This window comes from Molossus molossus, unplaced genomic scaffold (genome assembly GCF_014108415.1).
Source record: "Molossus molossus isolate mMolMol1 unplaced genomic scaffold, mMolMol1.p scaffold_m16_p_14, whole genome shotgun sequence".
Taxonomy (NCBI): Eukaryota; Metazoa; Chordata; class Mammalia; order Chiroptera; family Molossidae; genus Molossus; species Molossus molossus.
Genome location: NW_023425349.1, coordinates 22,873,159 through 22,895,439, shown reverse-complemented (window position 1 = coordinate 22,895,439; position 22,281 = coordinate 22,873,159). Strand labels below are relative to the sequence as shown.

Here is a 22,281-nt window from a genome sequence, read left to right as displayed (position 1 = left end):
AGCATTATAATAAGGCTAAAAACAATGCACATAATTTCTCTTTTCTACTTCCAGGTTTTGGAAGTACTTTTGCTTTGCGCTAAAGACGTACAGGGTATGACAATGCCGGAAATTCAAGTGGCATACCACAGAGTTCTGGACTAGTTATTTTAAATTGTAAAGTACTGACCAGCCTGTATGAGCAGTAACCCAAAATACTGAGTATACAATCACTCGTCTCTCAGGAATCCAAAATCCAAAGTTTGCTAGGAATAATTTACTCTCATAATCAAAACTTCTTCTGGCATATAACTAATGACATACACAATATAGTTTGAATGGGTTACCAGAAATCATTAGTTTAATCAATGCAAGAACATTCTTACAATCATTCCAGTGAAAGATCATTCTCTCATTGATACCAACCCCGCTAATCAATACTTTTTGGACACTCAGATTCAAGGAACATTTTCTCATCTTGCCATCAAGACAGACATTATGACACCCTTCATCAGATCCCTTGAAAAATCGCAATAGCTATGACTTGTGGCATTTTCTAAGACTGATTATGAATGACTTGTGCTAGGTGAACACATGGTGCCCTCGGCCATTACCCTTCCCTTTATAAATGCTCACAACTGTATGTCAGGCACCTACCGTAGAAATTTACAGAAAACCTACACCAAGTTCACCAGTCTAATATGCATGTAATATATAGGGTTCCTCCCCTCTCTACTGCAATCCTCTGTTTTGAATAGTGCCTGTGCTCAGTCCTCTGGGACCTTTCCTTTCAGTGATTCTCAAAGATTATTGACAGTTGCTAGATAATCTCTAACTACATCTCCAGGCCTCTGAAGAGAATTAAATTCAGAAGACTCTGGAGGCTCTTTTCCTTCCCTTTTGTAGCTGTGCTGATGTAGCTCAATGGAAGCAGAGACTGATACCAGCCACTGAGCTGGAGGCTCTCCGTTTCTACAAGGCCACATCCTCACTTCCACTGTTAATCCTGTAGATGCTCCCCCACCCAGCGCCATATACACACTGTTCTGGGGCAGAGTTCCCCCTACTGGAAGGCAAGCCATAGTGCATCCAATCCAGTCAGGCCCCAACTAAGCATATACCTCTGTGAAGAAAAGTTCCAGATTCATACACAATCAGCTCTTTGTCTGCTTCTAAGCTCTCCCCTAATAAATGCTGTTGTGTACTTATACTGGACTGCAGTAAAGGTGGGTATGACCATGCCTTATTTACACAGCTCTATCTCTAACTCCTCTGCACCAGGGGCTTGAACTGATTTCAAATAATTAGTTAGAATTTTAATTCTTCATTGTCTGTCTTCATTCTTCATAAACGCTAAGCTGAAACTAACTCTTTTACAAGTTTCCTAATACTTCACTTCAGTTATCAGCCCTCTCTCATTTGTGACCTAAAGACTGTTCTTGTTACTTTTCTAAACTGAATGAGAGAAAACCAGCCAGACAACTCAGGATTTGATCACATAACCTGCTTTTAATGAAGTGAGATGTGAAGCAAAAGGAGAGTGGGGAGAATGAAAAACCATAGTCAAGAAGCTCTATGCCCTTAGAATACACAGGCCCTCGATCACAGACAAGTAGGAAGCATGTGTCTAAGAACAGAAACAAAGAAAAGGACAGTGAGGTGTCCAAAATAAAAGCTGCCTACTCTTGACATTTCCGTACACTGGTTCTGTCCTCTTTTCTTTCTAAAGGTCAAATAGGAAGACTATCAGACTATCATTTCCCCAAGAAACAACAGCTACCAGTTACTTATCGGTACTAGACCCTCCCTGCAACACACTGCACCTTAAGTAGGTAACCTAGTGGAGGAGGGGCAAGCCGGCTTCCAGAGTCATAGCCTACAGTAGACCCCCTTATCTGTGAGGGGTGAATGCCTGAAACCAAAGATAGTACTGAACTCCACATATACTATGTTTTTTCCCCTATATCCTAACCCTAACCCCAACCCCAACCTTAACCATTTCACTTAAAGAAAGCACTCCACAGCTTGTCTTTGGTATAACTGAACTGTCAGCATCACTACTCTTGCGCTTAGGGGCCACTGTAAAATAAGGGTGATGAACACAAGCACTGCAATACCCCAACAGCCAGTCTGATCACCAATAAGGCTACTAAGTGGCTAATGGCTGGAGCACATACAGCGTGGATATACTGGACAAAGGCAGGAAGAAGCAAGACGGCCCAAGATTTCATCACACTCCAAAGAATGACACATAATTTAAGATCTATGAATTGTTTATTTCTAGAATTTTCCATTTAACATTTTCAGACCACAATAGACCACAGGTAACTGAAACCACGGAAAGCGAAACTGAGGAACAAGTGGAGGACTACCATTACCAATTGGGAGAAGTATCCCCCAGCTCCCCTGATTCTACCTAACCTCTCTTGAGAAGTTACATCTCCTTCCCCTTCCTGGTCCATCCGCCCCAGAGACCCAGCTCCGTGGTAAAAGGCACAGAAACCTGGAGAACATGGATTTCCATTCCGGAGGGGAATGGTCATGCTGTGTGTGTGCGCAGACCTGTAGCACTGTCGAGGGGCATAGGAGCAGGCACTGACATGGCCGCCTTCTGTCCCCACTGGAGACAGGTCACACACAGAAGCACACAACAGTGGCATCACATCAGATCACCTGGAGCCCTTGGCAGCAGGAATATTAACTCAATACTTGTATCTCATTAATACATGGTTTTGTATCTTTGACAATACCTAGTTATCATAGATACATGGGGTTGTTTCAATTATACAGGCAAACAGCAAGCATTTGCATCTCAACACTAGTTCTATTATAAGCCTATTGAAATAAATTTAGCAATTTTTAAAGCAACACAATGAGAAACTAAATACAAGACAAAGTTTGCTGAGGTCATTTTCTTTGGAAACTTAAAGAAGTAAAAGGTTAGGTTTATTAGACCTATCTTTAATCAAGTAGGTTAAATAGGCATTGTATTTACTAATTTGGTTATTAATTTAAGAACTCTAGCTGATTCAATTTCCCAGTTATACATGAGATTCTGTCTCTCTATTCCAGTGTCAGGAAAGATATCTCTTCAAATAAATAAAAATACATTTTCTAACAGCTTTAAACTTCCTTATACATTTTAATTTAAATAAATGTTTATAACCTTAAATCCATGAAACTTTCTTTCCAATGAAGATTTACTTTGCTCTGAGTAAAAAACAGAAGTACCAATTTACTAAATGATCAATGCTAATTTTTAAAAAAATCCAAATACTTTCAATCCTCCAAAATTGGAGGAGATGGAAAGAATGTTCACTTTCCAAATGAAAATCTCATAACACAAACATTCTCCCATCAAATTCATCAGTAGGACTCCCACCCACTGGCACTGAAAGGCTGTGATCCCACAAGCAAGAGCCATACCCGTGTGCATGCACTCATGTGAAAATATCACACACACTAAATTGCACTGAGGCCGTGAAACATGCAACTTAGTAATGTGCAATATCTCCACCAGAGCAAGCAGAATGGGAGCATCAGGGAAGAGGGTATGATGCAAACATTCAGAACACAACATGCTCTAAGGGGAAGAAAATGGTTTGGGAATGAAGGATGCATGCCACTGACCCAAAAATTCATGAAATGAAAACCCAACCACAAATGTATTAATTTAGAATACTTATTCAGAATTGCAAATAACAAATAAGGTTCAAAACTTCAATGAGACAGTGATTAGAAAGTGGCCATATATTCCAAAAGGCAAACCCTGAAGAACAAAGACATTTTCACTGTCTGGTCATGCAGTTAACTCCCAATTTCAGGTCCACTTTTAACTTATTAATGGACCATATGAAATGAGTTTAATGACTGCCTTAACTGCAACATCAAGGATGACTAATGACTGATGCTTATAAAATCTGATATCACTGATAATTTTCAGACTAAACTACACTCTCGGGACATTATAATAATATTTTCATAATCATTTGTATAATGTTTTTCCTCTTAAAATGTTTCTCCACGACGACACGTTTCCTCTTGAACACAATCCTTCAGCATGAAAAGTCTGAGAGCTCTTGGAACCAGAAACCACTGCTCTCATAGATGAGAAGGTTCTTCAGAGGCAGCTGTAAACCTGTACATTCTGATTTAAGTCTTGAATTCGACCCAGTAAAAAAAAAAAAAAAAAAGACCAAAAACACTTAGGCTGCTAAAAATCATCCTGAATTACAACCCTTAATGTATATAAGTTGATACAGCTCTGGTTAGAAAAACGCCCCGGCTTTAACAAGCTCTCTAGTCTGTGCCATTATTTTCACTCACAAAAACCTGTCAGTTTTCAGAACCATTAAGATTATAATTCTGGTACTAAGTATTGTTAATATTTTTTCCTGTATTAAAAATAAGATGATAAAATGAAGGGGTTTTGTCCAAGTGTACTCTGGATCCCAGACACGGGCCACTGTTAGAGTGCATGAATACTGCGTGCAAACCAAGACCACGAGGCACGTCCAATTTGTAGGAAGACACTGATTTCCTCGAGCTCTGTAGATGACCACTCTTTTCATCTCAAATCCCCTCCTGAGCCAAACCCTGAAATTTTAGCCATCAGCTTCACGTGGCCATCTGAACAGTCTTAACAGAACCACGAATTTAACTCGTGATCTTCTTCCCAACCAGCTCCTCCCCGAACACCAGAAAGATAAGGCGCCTTCGTCATCCTAGGTGCGCTCCACAGCTCTGTTCACCAGCTCCAAGCAACCAGGACAGTCAAGAATTCAGTTTAAAACAAAGGATAACTTGGTTTTCATGGAAAAAAGGTGACTCAATGACCAACATTCAGAGGATGGCCAGCAAGTGGTTCATTCTAAGAACATAGAACAAGAGAAAATTTAAAAAACTGAGATTTGAAGATAGAAAAACTTTTGTGAGAATAAGGCTCAGTGCTAATCAAGATTACTTTAGGAAAATAAAGTATCATATTTCTTGAAGTTCTTCACGGACAAGGTAAATGTTTTTCTATAAAGCTTGGCTTACGTCACACTGACCTGCCAGGCTTTGAGATGATTGACTCAACAGCTTTATTCTACTAGGAAGACAGAAGGTTATTTTCCTTTTGGTAGTTTTTTGGAGTCAGATACATGTTACTTAGATAAACTGAAGTTAATCTATTGCTAGAGTTGTCATCATTCACTGCCTCCATAAAGATGATAACCAACAGTCATACAGGCTTAGAAGGCACGGGGAAGCCAGTAAGCTCTTCCTGAGGACAGCTTCATCCTGAAAGCTCCTAAGCTTGGAATCTTTACATGGATGGTCCCACACGGATACCAAACAGCACCATAGTAGATAAGAACTTCTATTTTAATTCCAAAATAAAATAACTGACCTCTAATCAAGGAAGCAAGATACTGATGAAGACCTTATGCAGGTCTTGCTAATAGGAAAAAGGAAAAAAACCTACCAAAGATTCCTGAGAGAAAACATTTAAGGAACATTCATCCTATTTAAATGTAAGAGGGTTTTCCAGAGATCAAAGGGGTATCTTCACCAGCTGGTACATGAACAGTGTTAAAAAATAAGCCTCGCTCATGGAGACAGGATTATCAGGTCAAATTAAGACTTCTGCAGAAGACTGGTTCCATGCAAAGGTATTTTTTACAAATATGTGGAAACAGAAATGTCAGCCAAGGATTCACTATTCAAGAGAAACTTACAACCACCTGGCTATCAACTTATCAGAAGAAGGAGCTCTAATGACAACATGAGAATTTAGTATGTGTAGCTATTCCTAAAAAGTAAAAATGTGAGTGTTAATGACAAATTCAGAGCAATGAGGAACAAGGCCAGGGCTTCAAAAGGCCTCTCCCTACTGGAAATGAGGAAGAGGAAAAAGAAAAGGGGGACAGGAGCCTGTGACCTGGAATGAGCATAAGAAGAATAAATGTTGAAGAATCACCTCATTCAGAAACCAAGCCTGTAATACATGGATCCCAGAAAACATGATGGAAGTTTCTGGCCAGAACCTGCAATGCACACAGAGATATTGAGTTAAAGATAACCGAAAACCTTTCATCGCCAGTATCCAACCTATCCTCTGGCAGAAGGCACAGCCTGGTTTCGGAGGGAGAGAGGAAGGAACAGGAGGCCACCTGCTCCCTCCCCGAGCACAGCTGAAACTTCTGAAAACAAAGGAGGGTTCTGAGAGAAAGTGAGGTCAGTGTACGTGTGAGCAAGTGACATGATGATCAGGAGCTGGAGCAAGAGCCTGGGGAGAAAAGCCAATGGGGACAGGACATTAAATCTTTGTAAATCACCGGCTTGAGAGTAGGATAGTGAAACTGTTCTGAATTTTTTTCTTATCAACATTTTCACAGCTTACAGTTATTATCCTCACAAAAGGAAATAAGATTATTTTGAAGATACCAGTTCCTTCACTAGTTTAATGCTGAACATTACTTGAAGGCTCAAGACAGAAAATGGGCTTCTCATGGAAAGAAGTGTCTGAAGGAAAGAAGAACCTAAATCGTACCCCTACCTGATAGCTTCTTCCACAGACTGGCCAATAATATTAGAAGAAGGACCTGGCTGAGACAGTGGTGTCAGGCTTATCACCCACTTCACTGGCTTGTAGTACTCATCGCTGGAACTTAACAGATAAAATAGTGTGGTCAGGAAAATTATCTGCAAAACAAAGGACAGTATCTCCTAAAAAATCAAATTCGGAAACGACAGGAATAAAACACAAACGGCACCAAGAACGTGCTTCACTGCGGAAGGAAACGTGATGTGTTCTCACCCACACGTACATACCAGAGAGAGCACGAAGTTGAGAAGGGCCGTCCCGCTGTAGAAGAGGATGGTCAGGAGCGTGGTGACAGTGGTGAAGAGCAGGCTCACGTTCCGGCTCATGACAATCCACAGAGACTCTAAGATCTGAGAGGAGGAAAAGTTGACTGTCAGAACTAATCCTCGGCAAAGGAGTTTCTACAGGTATATAGTGTGCTTTTAATACAGCACCAAAAACTGAAAAGACAAGAACAGAGTATTATTTTAAATGAAAAAAAAAAAAATCTGAATATTGATTAGTAAAGAAAATGATTAAATAAATTATGGTAAAGCTACTCCAAATAATATTAGGCAACCATTAAAAATGTCTCTATTATGCCCTGGCCGGTTTGGCTCAGCAGTTAGAGCATCAGCCCTCAGACCAAAGGGTCTCAGGTTCAATTCCCGCTCAAGGGCACATACCTGGGTTGCAGGTTCAATCCCCAGCCCTGGTCAGGGTCATGTGGGAGGCAACCAATCAGTGTGTCTCTCTCACATTGATGTTTCTCTCCCTCCCACCCTCCCTCCCTTCCACTCTATCTAAAAACAAATGGAAAAATAACCTCAGGTGAGGATCAACAAAATAAATAAATAAATAAAACCATCTGTATTATGATATAATGCTAAGTTTAAAAAGCAGGACAGGAACATTTTACATATAGCATAATTATAACTATGCAAGAATGGTATGCACAGAAAATAAATACCTATAGGAGAGTATGTCAAAATGCAACGTGTGGATATACTTAGCTTGTAGGCTCACAGGTGCAGGTCATGGAAATCTAGCATGTGTCTTATTAGTTTCCTCCTCCCTTGTCACCTTCAACTTAGCTTCATCTACAACTACCAAAGCATCTTCACTAAAGTCACAATAAAGGAAAGGAAGGGACAGGGTCAAAGGCAGAGCTCTGCAGCTAAAAACTGTTCCTCACATAGACAGTGACCCTTATATGAAAACTGACTGAGTTCAGTAGATCACCTGCAAATTTACTAGAACCAGATATTAAAGTAAAGGTTATTAATATATGTTAAGTATTGCTAAAGGAAGATGTATATTACCTATAGCACACCTGCATATCTTCATTTCCTATTTCTTCATAAACTTAAAGTCCCTTATGATAATGTCTGTGCTATTCACCCCAAGTAATGAACAATATGGAAGCAAAATTATAAAAAAAATTTTTTCCCTTAGTTTTCAAAATGCTTCCACAAACCACAACACTGTAAGGGAAGAAATGCAGGTGATACCATCTTTATTTTGTAGATACGCAAACTGATGTTCAGAGGTTTTTAAAAACTTGCCCAAGGGCAGACAGCTCATACGTGGAACTAGAGCCGGGACCAGAACTCATAATGTCTGATTTTATTTTGGTTCCCTTTCCAAAACAGCAGTTCTGTTTTTTGTCATATGTTCAAGTTACACCATCTGTGCTATGAAAGGCCTACCCATGCCTTCCCTACTTCAAATGTACCATTTATAAAAGCACTTTTTGTTGTCCTCGGCATTTCTTGCAAACCTCAGCTCAGTCTTCATAAGAGAACTTTGGCAGGCTGGTTTCATTTACAAAAACTCCTTACATAAAATCCTGAAAATGTTTCACAATGCCTACAAAAATATGCATGATTGACTGTTTGACCCTGTGGGGTAAAGGAATAAATGAATAATGGCACTGATTCCAAAAAACAAACCAACAATGCCCTTACTTGTGATTTTGACAAGCATTCTTTTGGGGGCCTCAATCATCTTGGAATTTTTATCAAAAAAATTTTTTTTGAATTTTTTTGAATAGTTTCTGGGTCATACTGATAGAAAATGCCCTGTGGTCATTCTTAAGAAATTAACTGAATTCATTAATTGTACACTGGTAGTCCCCAAGGTCAAGTAACCTTTCTGTGTACTCAAAGGGATTAGGAAGGAATATTTAGAATATAAGAAAGAGTTGTTGGGCATTACAAGTATGGTGGCAGAAATAAATAAATTGAATTTCAAACTGTTATAGCTCTAGCAGGTGAATGGGAGGAATGGAAAGTGTGAGTGCAAGAATGGAGGGAGCAACCAAAGGAATTATAAGAAACCCCCACAGGAAGGGTAGGAGAGCACTGAGGGACTTGTAAGAAAGTCACATCTTTACCTTCATCTCCTATATTAGAAAGTCAAAGATAATATCTAACATTGCAAAACCGAGAAAGAGCAGCATAAACATATTTTAGAAACTGAGAGGTAAATGCACAGAAAGAGCTAAACTTGAGGTGGTGAACACACAATACAACATAAAGATGCTGTATTACAGAACTGTACACCTGAAGCCTGTATAATTTTATTAACCAATGTCACCCAAAAAAATTCAATAAATAAATTAAAAAATAAAAATAAAATAGCATAAAAGAATTGACAGCTATTTCTAGAGAATAAGAATGAAGTGGAGAAGCACAGAGTTGGGCATTGCTATCTTTTTAAAATTTTAAATCTTAAAGCAATTTTTACTTTTCAGCTATGGTCATCTATTATTTTGAGAAAAATTAAATTTAAAAAAATCTAGCATTGCAAATCTCGACTTTTGTTAACTTGATGCAAGTCCCAAATTTATTCACAATAACGTTCTTCTCATCTCTGTGAAAAGCCACAGGCTGAGACACCCCACAAAGTACAGTACGAAACAAAGAGCGGTCATCAAAACTTATCAACACTACTAGCTATTCCTTACCCCACTTTTATCCTTTGTAAAAAAAAAAAAAAGGCAGAGGTGGATGGTGCATGGGGGAGAAAACAGTATTCCCATCTGCCAAAGGGTTTTGCCCACCAGAAAGGCAGCTCCCTCTCCAGGGGTCCAGCTGGGGACGTCCTGGTCCGCTTATGGTGACGAGGATACCTAGCTCAGAATCTGAGAGCCGCAGCGTTGTGCACATGCTTCCTGATTCAGCATCTCCTAGTTGCTTTCCAGGCATCAGGGCAGCTACACCTGAGGTCTACAGCTTTTGGACATCTTTCTGGTGCATTTAGAATTTTTGAAATTGCACATTGTGCCACTAAAAACAGGGTAACTAAAGATCTTTAAGTGAGAAAAGAAGACTGAAAATTAGTTTTTGTTTTCACTTCTAAGTCCAGTTTAACTATAAATACTATTTCTTACAGAAAGAAATGTTTCAATGTTCTCGTGGATAAATGAAGCGATATCTTGCCAGTCCAGAATGTCTCCCAGCCAGCTATTCTGACGACTTATATGCATCTTGTGTCCTTTGTGCCGTCCAGAATGTGTTACATTCTATGGAATAAAACAGTTCAGACATGAAATCTCCGTCTCAACCTAAAGAATAGAAAGTATAAATAACCTATTTTGTTTTAGGTCCACCTGAGCACTTTAGTAAATATACAAAAGTGAAAAACCTTGCATTATTTAAGAAATCAATTAAGTACTCCACCTAAAGCCCCCAAAGATATTTTTCTGTTTACATGCTAGTTACTGAGTCTCAGCCAAGCTCAAGTGCTTCCCTCCTAAGTACATTTGAGAACACACTTTATTCTTCAGTGTATTCAACTGTACACAAACACGCACTTACTTTCATTTCTCCCCCCCCTTTTTATTTATTTTTTATTTTTATTTTTATTTATTTATTTATTTTTTTTATCCTCACCCAAGGACATTTTCCCATTTTTTTGTTCAGGTAGAGTGGGAGGGAGAGAGAGAAACAGAGAGAGAGAGAGAAACATCGATGTGAAAGGAACACATCGAGTGGCTGCCACCCGCACGACCAACCAGGGCCGGGGACAAACTGCAACCGAGGTACGCGCCCATAGCGGGAACCGAATCCGGGTCTCTCAGGACCGCAGACCGACGCTCTAACCGCTGAGCCAAACCGGCCAGGGCTCCCCCCCCCCCTTTTTAATCCCTCTACCTTTTTCTTGGTCTCTCATTTTTGTTTTTTTCCTCATTTCCTTGTCTCCCTTATTAACCTTCTGCACAATATAAAGAGAGAAGAGGGGAGAGAAGAATATGAAAAAGTTCACCTAAAACTAATACAATGTTATGTGTCAAGTATATCTCAATAAAACAGGAAAAGAATATGAAAAAGAAACAAAGGTAATCTAACTTGTCTATCTGGAAGAAAATTACATTGGCAGAAATAACTAGATTTGAAAGAGATATGAACAGACAATTTCACCTATTTATTTTTGCTTTGGTAATGGGGCCACTAGAATAATTAACATTAGGTGTCTTGCATTACATTTCTCCTGCAGAGCTGGTCTAGACGATGAAATGCTGTGGATGACGACAAACAGAAGATGGAATACTGATACACCAGAAGGACTGGTGAATTCTGCCGTGGAGATGAACCATTAATCACTCTGACTTTTAGTGACCTAAGGTTTAAGACCCTGCAGCTCAAAAACTTCAATAAATGAAATTCCAGTCTGATCACTGGGTCTACAAAATAAAAGGACTTAATTAGCTGACAATTGAAATCCATAGAAATAACTTACCTTTACAAACCAAGAATGATACAGTCTGTCCCAAAGTTCTAATACCTGTTTTTCAATCACAGCGGTATTGTTCACCTTATCTCCAAGAATTTTATGAAGCTGGAAGAAATACAGATATAATCTAGTTTAATATTTCAGGCAATAACCCAGTGAAATGAATATGCTGGGTCTTTACATTTGTTCCAAGTCAAACTGAAATGTCCCAGACTATTTAATTGCCTCTAGCCACATTATGTTCTTTTCATAAACTTTGTTCCTCTACATTCCCAGTAAATTTCCTCTCTCTCATTTTTTGCTTCTTTTTTCATTCCTCTATCCTTAGATCTCAAGGAGAGCTACTTTGGGCTGTAAAAGAATGGAACAAATAGAGCCATGACTACAGACTTGTCTGATCATATCTTCCCAGAGAAAAATTTTTCCACGTGACCCCAGGGCCCACCCATTATACAGAAGTCTCATGTCACATTTATCACTATTATTAGGAATTACCACAGAATTTTGACATTTTAGAACCTTAGCTATAAATGCAAATATTTTTGTTAGTTTGCTGAGAGATGTCAGGTCTCAGAGTTATGACTGATCAGACTGGCTTTAGGATGTGTGGGAATCGAGTACATTTGAGACAGAGTAAGGTCATTCATTACAATATCTGAAATCCCACATTTTATGTATTATTAAAACCATACGCCCTAGCTGGTTTGGCTCAGCAGTTAGAGCATCGGCCGGCCCGCAGACCAAAGGGTCACAGTTTCAACTCCCAGGGAAGGTACAAGTAACTAGGTTGCAGGTTCAATCTTCAGCCCCCAAGTTGGGGTCATGTGGGGAGGCAACCAATGGATGTGTCTCTCTCAGCTTGATGTTTCTCTCTCTCCCCCTCCCTCCTTTCCACTTTATTTAAAAATCAATGGAAAGCCCTGGCCAGTTTTGCTCAGCGGTTAGAGCATTGGCCTGCGGTCCAGAGAGACCCGGGTTCAGTTCCCGCTAAGGGCACGTACCTCGGTTGCAGTTTGTCCCCGACCCTGGTTGGGTTGTGCGGGTGGCAGCCACTCGATGTGTCCCTTTCACGTCGATGTTTCTCTCTCTCTTCCTCCCTCCCTCCCTCCCTCCCATTCTATCTGAACAAAAAATGAAAAAATAAAAAAATAAAAAATAAATAAATAAAAAAAATCAATGGAAAAATATCCTTGGGTGAAGATTAAAAATAAACAACAACAACAACCATATGGTAATATTAAAGATACTTTTAAAAGGAAAATTACTGATGTGTAGTCTCACTTGCCTTAATAAAATTGGCAACCTCATTTCCTTTGCAACTTTCTGCCTTGTTTACATAAACATAATTTAGAATTCTGTATTTTTTTTTATATCATAAACATTTCATATTTAGGCTTCATCACTAACCTTCACCTTTACTTTTAATGGTTTCATATTAGTTCATTAAGTTTTGATATTATTTAATCATCACCAAATCACAGGACATATAGATGGTCCCCAATTTTCATGTCACAAATAACACTGCAATGAACATCCTTATACACAATATTTCCATATTTCTAACAGTAAGATAAATGTGCAGGAATCAAAGGCAATGAGCATTTCTAATGGTTCTTACTATACATCATTAAATTGTTTTCTATAAGGATCATACCAATTTCTATTTTCCAACATTGTATAAATAAACCGATTTTCCAAAAGCCTTATGGATAACCGATACATTTCAGATAAGTTAACAGATGTGAAATGGTAACTAATTATTTATACTTTTCCTTTTGGGTGACGAGAAGGACGCTTTTCCATTTTAGCTTTCTATGTGCATTTCCCTTTGTGTGGCTTACGCATACCTTTCGCCCACTTGGCCTTATAGATACTTAAACCAGTTCTTACACATGTTTGATGCAAACATATCTGCCCGATGTTTTCCTTTATATTTATTTTATTTATTCATAAAATACAAATCAGTAAGTATCAAAGCCATTTATCTTTTCATCGCATTTTACAATTTACAAATGATTTGCACCTACATTATGTGATCTTTACAACAACTCATGAGTTAGATAGAAAATAGTTTTGTCACCCTGGCCGGTGTGGCTCAGCGGTTAGAGCATCGGCCTGTGGTCCAGAGAGACCTGGGTTCGGTTTCCGCTAAGGGCGCGTACCTCGGTTGTGGTTTGTCCCTGGCCCTGGTTGGTTGTGCAGGTGGCAGCCACTCGATGTGTCCCTTTCACGTAGATGTTTCTCTCTCTCTCTTCCTCTCTCTCCCTCCCTCTCTATCTGAACAAAAAATGGAAAAATGTCCTTGGGTGAGGATAAAAAAAAAAAAAAGAAAGAAAGAAAATAGTTTTGTCATACCTTTGTTCTTTTGAGAAAACAGATTTAGAAAGAATCTATGTCAGTCCCAGGGTCATGCAGACAAGCAGCAGAGTTGGAATTAAAAGTTCTCTGTTCTTTCAACTCGAGCCTATATAACCTATGAAGAACACCTAATAGGGCAAATTACCCCAAATAATTAAAAAACACAATTATCCCCAGTCTAACTTCCTTTAGTTTCTTTAAATTTGTCTTTTCTATATTATGACTGTCAAATACTCACAGACTTCCTATAAGCAATTATTTCTGTCATTTTCCTATCAGCTTCTGAAATCTCCCTTTAAGCAGAAAGGCCTAGACTTGAGGTCACCGACCGCCTCTTTTCTAAATAATCTGCACAGTGGCCTTCATTGCAATAAAGCACCATTAACAACAGACATTTCCTTTAACAGTCTCACTCCTAGCACAACAGCGAATGGTTAAAATACCACAACTGTAACAATAAAGGGGAGTTCAGCATGTATTAAAACTGGAAAGATAAGGAAATTCGTAAAAAAAATAAAATAAAATAAAACTGGAAAGACTAGGCCAGAGAGCATGAATCTAAAGAACAGATCACTGCTCTTAAAAGAATCACTAATGCATACATTCTTGGTGATATATGACATGCTCTCTGCATATGAAAAACAATAAAGCATTAAGTGCAGTCAAAATGCCATTTGAGAACTGACTTAAGGCGAAGCTTCGGCAGCATCTGCCATAGCTGACCTCGTCTTTTTGAAACATTTTCTTCTCTAGGACCCTGCAACACACAGTGTGGTTCTCCTCCTACCCCACAGGCTACTCCTCCTCAGTCTTCTTTGTCATTGAGAACCTTAAGTGTTCATGTGTCTATCTTTGATCCTTCCATTGATACTCTCTCCTTGGGCCATTATTATGGGCTGAATTGTGTCTCCCTCCCAATATTCATGTGTTGAAATCCGAACCCCCAGTACCCTAGAATGTGATTATTTACAGATTGGGTCTTCAGAGAAATAAATAACATAAAATAATGTCATTAGAGTGAACCCTCATCCAACATGACTGGTGTCCTTATTGAAGAAAGAAAAAGATTATGACACAGACATACTCAGAAGACCATGTGAAGACACAGGACATCTACACGCCACGGAAGAAGGCCTCAGAAGAAACCAAACCTGCTAACACCCTGATGTTGGACTTCTAGCCTCCAGAATTGTGAGAAAATAAAGTTCTGTCTTAAAGCCACCCAGTCTTCGGTACTTCAGGATGGCAGCCATAGAGAACTAAATGCAGGCACCTTACCCAATCCTATGAATACCAGCTGATGATACACAGACCTCCATCTATAGCCCAGATCTTTCTTCTGGGCTCCAGCTATGTATGTTCAGTTACCTTTTGTGATACCTCTACTTAAATATCTAGTAGGTATTTCAAACTTAATACACCCCAAGCAGAATTACTGGTCTCTCTGCAACACTTATACCCCCATTACCACCTCAAAGTTCTTCCATCTCAGTAAGTGGCACAGCTACCCTTCTAGTTTGGCAAACCAAAATCTCCCTTCCCTTTCACTCCATGAGTAATTCCACATGGAGTTTTGAGGTCAGAACAACCTCAAAAATATGCCTAGTATGATCATCTCAGTTTCTACTTCTACAATCCTTGTCCAAATCATCAACATCTCACCAGGACTACTGGAAAACAATCTTTCTTTTTTACCCTCACCCGAATTTATCTTCAGATAGAGCGGGGGGTGAGGGGGAGAGAAACATCGACGTGAGAAACATCAAGTGGCTGCCACCCACTGGGGCCAGGGACAAACTGCAACCGAGATACATGCCCTTAGCAGGAACCGAATCCAGAACTCTCCAATCCGTGGGCCGACGCTCTAACCACTGAGCCAGACTGGCCAGGGCTAGATAACAATCTTTTTTGTTGTTGTTAATCCTCAACAGAGGATATTTTTCCATTAACTTGTTAGAGAGAGTGGAAGAGAGAGAGGGAGAGAGAGAAATATCAATGTGAGAGAGACACATCGATTAGTTGCCTCCCACACAACCCCGACTGGGGTCGGAAATCAAACCTGCAACCCAGGTATGTGCCCTTGATCAGAATCGAACCCCCAACTCTTTGGTCCACAGGCAAATGCTCTAACCTCTGAGCCAGACAAGCCAGAGCTGGAATAAGAATCTTTTTACTGGTCTCCCTGCCTTCTCCATTCTTGCCACCTTCTCCATAAACCAGCCAAAAGGAGCTTTCAGCATCGTACATGAGGTCATCTCCCTTTCTGTTTTAAACCCATAAAATGTTTACTTTGTAATTAAAATGGCTTGTCCCATCACCACATTCCCTATTCCAGCCACACTGGCCTTCCTTCCTTTTCCCTTCAACCAAGCTTGTTCCCATCTCAGAGACTGAGTTTTCTATCCCTCAGCCTGAAATATCATTTCTCCAGACCTTCACAAACTGCCTCCTTCTCAGCATTCAAGTCTTAGTGAAACATCACTTCAGAGACATTCCCTGGCCATCCTAGCTAAAGCATCACTCTGAGTCACTCCTTACTATGTTCACCCTGTTTACGCTGATCTGGAATACTTATTTGTTTACATGTTTAATGTCTGTCATCTCTCACAAGTGTAAGCTCCAGGAGAGTGGTAACTTCCTGGTTTGCTGCCTTCTCCCTAGTCCTCAGAACAGTGCCTGGCATGTCTGTGAACTAGCTGTCATCTTCTTCATTCCAGTCACGGGAGAAGGGACAAAGCAAACACAGTACTTATTCTCTTGCTGTCTGAGGGCAGCACCTTCAAGTACACATTTTAGAATGGGCAAACCAAGCAGAAAGGATAGCTCAAGCAAGGATGTTGAGTGAAGAAAATAAACTGGATGCTGAGAAAATAGTCAGCCGTGAGCAGAAGCCCAACAATACACAGGGGAGAAACAAGATATGGTTGACAAAGCACGCTGGGGGCAGACAGACAGGAACCTTCTCTGTTCAAACCTAAATGCACCCTAAAAACCTCTTTCCCTTTTCTGACCATGGCCTTTTTTTCTAGCCTTTTCAGACTTTAGCTCTTAGGACTCAGTTCTAACATGATTCTTAGTTGTATGCATTCTCAGCTTATTAGAAAGCTACCCATGCAATTTCAATGCATCTTTTTTCAAAAACAACTATTGTTTTTTTTTTTTTTAATCCTCGCCCGAGGACATTTTTCCATTTTTTGTTCAGATAGAGCGGGAGGGAGAGAGAGGAAATGAGAGAGAGAGGAAACATCGACGTGAAGGGACACATCGAGTGGCTGCCACCCGCACGACCAACCAGGGCCGGGGACAAACTGCAGCCGAGGTACGTGCCCTTAGCGGGAACCGAACCCGGGTCTCTCTGTACCGCAGGCCGACGCTCCAACCGCTGAGCCAAACCGGCCAGGGCTCGAAAACAACTATTAAGATATAATTCACACACCTTACAATCAACTCATTTAAGTGTACAATTTAACAGTTTTTTAGTATATTCAGAGTTAAGCAACAATTACCACAATCAATTTGGGAACATTTCCAAAAGAAAACTCCATACTCATTAGCAATCATTTCCACGTTTCTCTCCAAACCCTCTGCCTCTAGAAACCACTACTCTAGACACGCCTCTTCTGTACATTTCATATAAATAGACTCATACATATGTGGTCTTTTATGACTGCTTCTTTTACTTAGCATCGTATTTTCAAGGTCCATCCATGTTATAGAAGATATCAGTACTTCATTCCTTTTATGGCCAAATTACATGGATATATCACATTTTATTTATCTATTCATCAGCTGATGGACATTCAACACTTGCTTTTAGATATTATCCCCGTGTCTTCTAAGTCAGGATCACAAATATTTTGTTAGCAATACCGATCTCTTTTCTTTCTTTTTTTTTTTTTTATCCTCACCCGAGGACATTTTTCCATTTTTTGTTCAGGTAGAGTGGGGGGGAGAGAGAGGAACAGAGAGAGAGAGAGAGAAACATCGATGTGAAAGGGACACATCGAGTGGCTGCCACCCGCACAACCGACCAGGGCCGGGGACAAACTGCAACCGAGGTACATGCCCTTAGCGGGAACCGAACCCAGGTCTCTCAGGACCACAGGCTAACACTCTAACCGCTGAGCCAAACCGGCCAGGGCTCTTTTCTTTTTTTTTCTATCCTCACCCGAGGACATTTTTCTTTTTTTGTTCTGGTAGAGTGGGAGGGAGAGACAGGAACAGAGAGAGAGAGAGAGAGAGAGAAACATCGATGTGAAAGGGACACATCGAGTGGCTGCCACCCGCACAACCCAACCAGGGCCGGGGACAAACTGCAACCGCGGTACATGCCCTTAGTGGGAACCGAACCCGGGCCTCTCGGGACCGCAGGTCGACACTCTAACCGCTGAGCCAAACTGGCCAGGGCCCCATCTCTTTTCAACTGTCTTCCCTTTTAAAATCTTGAGCCAAAGGTTTCAAACTTATTTTTTCTCTGAATAATTTGAAATTTACTCCTTTAAAATCTAAGTCACATTTCTTCAGCTACTCAAATTCCTTTTTATTCTTTTCCCAAACAGTTGAGAATTCCAGAATAAATATCTCTCCCAAATAGATAAATTAAGGCCTAAACACCATGGTTTCAGGAGAAATAACTATGCCAAAATATTTCTAGAAGACTAAAAGCCTTCTGCAATAGCTGGATCTTCCTTCTGTGATGGTTCTGAGAGCTATACCCGTATACTTATCTTTCATTTTTCAATAAATATTTTTCAAAGACTTCCATGTGACCATTGATTAGATTATCAGTTATGGACCCAAAAAAATCAATAATACATATCTTTGTCTTAACTTGACCACAATTCCATCCTTAGATTAGTAGATTACTATACACATGTGTGCAGTATAATTTTCAATATACATTTTATTTTGAGACTTTGTTCTGACTTTTCAACACAGATTCACATACTAATCCTTTATTTCTGGGTACATGTCTCACTCAAACCAATTTTGTCAGTCCCTAAATGATCCTGATTACTTCAACATATTAAAACTTCAGCCCTGGCCAGTGTGGCTCAGTTGGCTGGATGTTGTCCCGTACACTGAAGTGTTGCTGGTTCAATTCCCGGTCAGGGCATAAACCCGGGTTAGGGGCTCAATCCCAGGTAGAGGGTGTGCAGGAGGCACCAGATAGATGTTTGCCACTCACACAGGTGTGTTCTCTCTCTCTCTCTCTCTCTCTCTCTAAGAATCAATTTAAAAAAAACCTTTCAAATTACCTTCATTCCCACAGGCTATATGAGGGGAGAAAAAGGAAAATCCCAAATCCAACTCATGGAATCTGATCCTCAACGGCAACACAATGGTGCCTTTTCCTCTTCCATCTCCCCTTCACAAAGTTTCAGTCAAGCTCATCTTCTCAAGCACACTCTTGCTTCTACATCTTGGCTCACATCAATACCTGTTCTTAAAATACACTCTTCCTTCTCTTTATTCATCTAAGGCTTATCATTCCTTCATGGTCTATCTCAACTGCCACATGAAAGCACTTAGGTCAGTTCTAGGCACAAACCTCTAGCATATGACAACAGAAAGAGCAAGAGATTTGGAGTCCGTCTTCAGTTTGAAAACAAGCTCTGCGATTTACTACTTGACTACTGGGAATTCACCGAGCCTTACTAAGTTTGTTTCTTTGTAAGCAGGCAAAATAATTCAGACTATTGCAGCTTTCTTGGAAAGATTAAATGAAACAAATTGGAAACTGGAAAGCACAGCTACCAGGAGGTAATAAAAGTTAATATGCCCCAATACGTTCCCCCCGCCCAACAAGGTCTTATTTGAACACCAAGCTCAGTGATCATTCTTTCCTAATGCACAAATAATGAATCCGATCTGTCTTGAACAAAAAGCAAATGGCCAACTTCTAAGCTTTTTTAGGCTACTAGCACTATTCAGTATGATCGTGCAGAAGGTTTAATTTCATTGTATGTTGCTTGTTGACTTGTAGATATAAGCTTATATCCAAATGGAAATTACTCTAAACACAATCTCCATTTATGCTTTATCAAAGCAAGAAATCAATACCAATAAAGACCTTGCAAAGAGAAAGCCACAAAGAGAAGCTCTTCCCTTACCTTGTGGGTTATCCATTCTCGTCCATACTGATACACATTGTTAGCCGCAGAATTGAGGGCTCTTTGGACTACCTGAGCCTCAGGAAGCCAACTAATTTAAAATAAAAAAAGGAAGAAAATGAAAAAACTAGCACACTTTTAATGTATTACACCCGTAACTTTTTGAACCCTGTATTTAAACTATCAATAACTGACAAGCTGTTATCAGTCAACACAGAGATACAGATGAATGGCACACAGGAATCCTTGACTTCTAGGTCTACTTGGCCTAATTCTAATATTCGGTATGTCTTTTCAAGTTTTCCTTATCTTTTAGATCCACTTTCCCTAAAACCTCTCTGTCCTTTTGCTCTGCCGGGTTTCTCTGTCCCTCGGGTCCTGGGTCACCTGCCTTATTCCCACAGCATCTGAGGAAGTGGTTCTGGGACTGATGGTCAGCATCTGGGACAGACAGTGGTGGTTGTCAAACTGTGGTCCATGGACCTGCAGCATCAGCACTGCTGAGAAACCCGGCCCAAACCCAGACCGACTGAAAAAGAAACTGGGGCCAGAGCCCAGCAATCTGTACCGTGACAAGCCCTGAAGGGGATTCTGGTGCACACCAATATTTGAGGACCTCTGATCTAAGGAACTGAAGAAGAGAGGAATATAAGAAAATTGAGGGTGAATTACTGTTTTCAATTATCTATTCATTGAAGATCTTTTTCTTTAAGATGTGAGGAACTCCTGAGCAAAGTTCTATCTATACAAAGAATTGTGGCCCTGGCCAGTTTGGCTCAGCGGTTGGAGCGTCGGCCTGCGGTCCGGAGAGATCCGGGTTCGGTTCCCGCTAAGGGCGCGTACTTCGGTTGCAGTTTGTCCCCGGCCCTGGTTGGTCGTGCGGGTGGCAGCCACTCGATGTGTCCCTTCACGTCGATGTTTCTCACTCTCTCTCCCTTCCTCTCTCTCCCTTCCATTCTATCTGTACAAAAAATGGAAAAATATCCTCAGGTGAGGATAAAAAAAAAAAAAAAAAAGAATTGTGGTCTACAAACTTGACCCCTTGTGCAGTAGTGCAAGGTGGCCTCCCCATCGTCCTGTCAACTAAACAGGCATTTGCATTAATAATATACAACATATGCCCCGTGTTTTCCAAAGGAGAAAATATTTTCATATATACTCTTAACTGCTCCTTACAATGCTGTATACTAACAATGTTCACATTCACAAATTGGTTCAAATCTTTAATATTAACCAGTTCATCATACACTCCACATAAACAAAATATTTGTGAAGCTTTTGGCAAATTCTCAGTCAGTTCAAGTATTTCTCAGCAAGTAAGACAAAACTTTAGAGATACTTATAAGTGCAATGATCTTACAGTATAAAAATATGAACAGGAAATTTGGATCTCTAAAGAGATGTAATTTGGGGGAAATTAAGTAGCTTTTAGCTTTTAAATTACTCTAGAATTTATAGATTCAAAAGTGGTTTGAAGGGACTGCTGAATATTTTCAATTATATGGTACTACATTTTTATGGGAAAATTATATCCTGTAGGAATATTCAAAAGTGTGAGGATTTGCAAAGGCATCCGGATAGAGCCTTAATGACTAACAAACGTCTAGTGAAGCCTGATAATAAATCTGGCTGGCTCCAGTGAAAACACTCCACCAACATACTCATGCAGGTTATCTTAATAGCAACAGATAAGAGGAGCTGGCATGAGGCCAAGTCAAAGATCTTAGCTCAGTCTAGACCTCCTTGCAACAAGTGTCCTCTAGGAGACATGGGGCCAGAAACACCTGAGCAACCTTGGCTGGGACCAGCTGGGATGAGCCTTGATCAAACACCTACCACAGCCTCTGTATTGAGCTCCTTCCTTAGGATAGTCACCCTCAACCAATCACTTATTCGCCTACTCGCAGTAGAAACCAAGTTCCTATAATTTGGACTTACCTAGCCTCACCTTCCTAGATTAAAGTTAACCTCTATCACAGTATCACCTTCCAAGAGAACAGCCCCAAGAATATATAGAAGTAAAGGGAACTTCCCAACATACCATGTAGCCCCTCAAGTTTCTATATACTTTCTATTCAGTAGAAAGTAGAAAGTGGGTTCCAGACCAATAGAATTGTCCAAAACAAGAATTAAGATGTGCTCTGACTGCATTTCCTTTGAAGCTCTGCTAGGATGTCCCTGCCCTAAGTCTAACTTATCTGCCAGCTCACCAAGCACACACACAGGAAGTCAGAGCACCTACACAGGACATATAAAATGTGCACCCTATTAGAAGAAAATATATCTGATCGATTCTTAACTGTGTCCCCTCTAGAAATGTCCACAGAATTTCTCACAAAGTCAACTCCCTTCTTTAGGACAGGAATTTGCTGCACTCTTGAGACATACAAGAAACCATTACTATTTATTCATATTCATCCGCACTAATCTGCTGCAAAAAAATCAGACCTTCCATGAATTACCAAAGTCTAAACAGTTTTTTTAAACTCTTCTATATTTCAGCCAGTGTGGCTCAGTGGACTGAGC

At 40.1% G+C, this 22,281-nt stretch overlaps 1 protein-coding gene across 5 annotated transcripts in view; it reads right to left on the bottom strand.

The window, feature by feature from the left end:
• Nucleotides 1-22,281, bottom strand: part of TMEM245 (transmembrane protein 245) — an 89,659-nt gene that overhangs the window by 27,306 nt on the left and 40,072 nt on the right. Inside the window, exons 9-15 of one of the 5 annotated variants that reach the window (XM_036260821.1) lie at nt 20,147-20,386; nt 19,756-19,846; nt 11,291-11,389; nt 9,942-10,073; nt 6,796-6,918; nt 6,521-6,666; nt 5,942-6,008 (exon numbers count right to left, since the gene is read on the bottom strand). In XM_036260821.1, coding sequence (XP_036116714.1) covers nt 5,942-6,008; nt 6,521-6,666; nt 6,796-6,918; nt 9,942-10,073; nt 11,291-11,389; nt 19,756-19,846; nt 20,147-20,386 — 898 coding nt within the window. The remainder of the gene's footprint in view (nt 1-5,941; nt 6,009-6,520; nt 6,667-6,795; nt 6,919-9,941; nt 10,074-11,290; nt 11,390-19,755; nt 19,847-20,146; nt 20,387-22,281) is intronic. The other 4 variants (XM_036260817.1, XM_036260818.1, XM_036260819.1 and 1 more) reach the window with 4 other exon arrangements.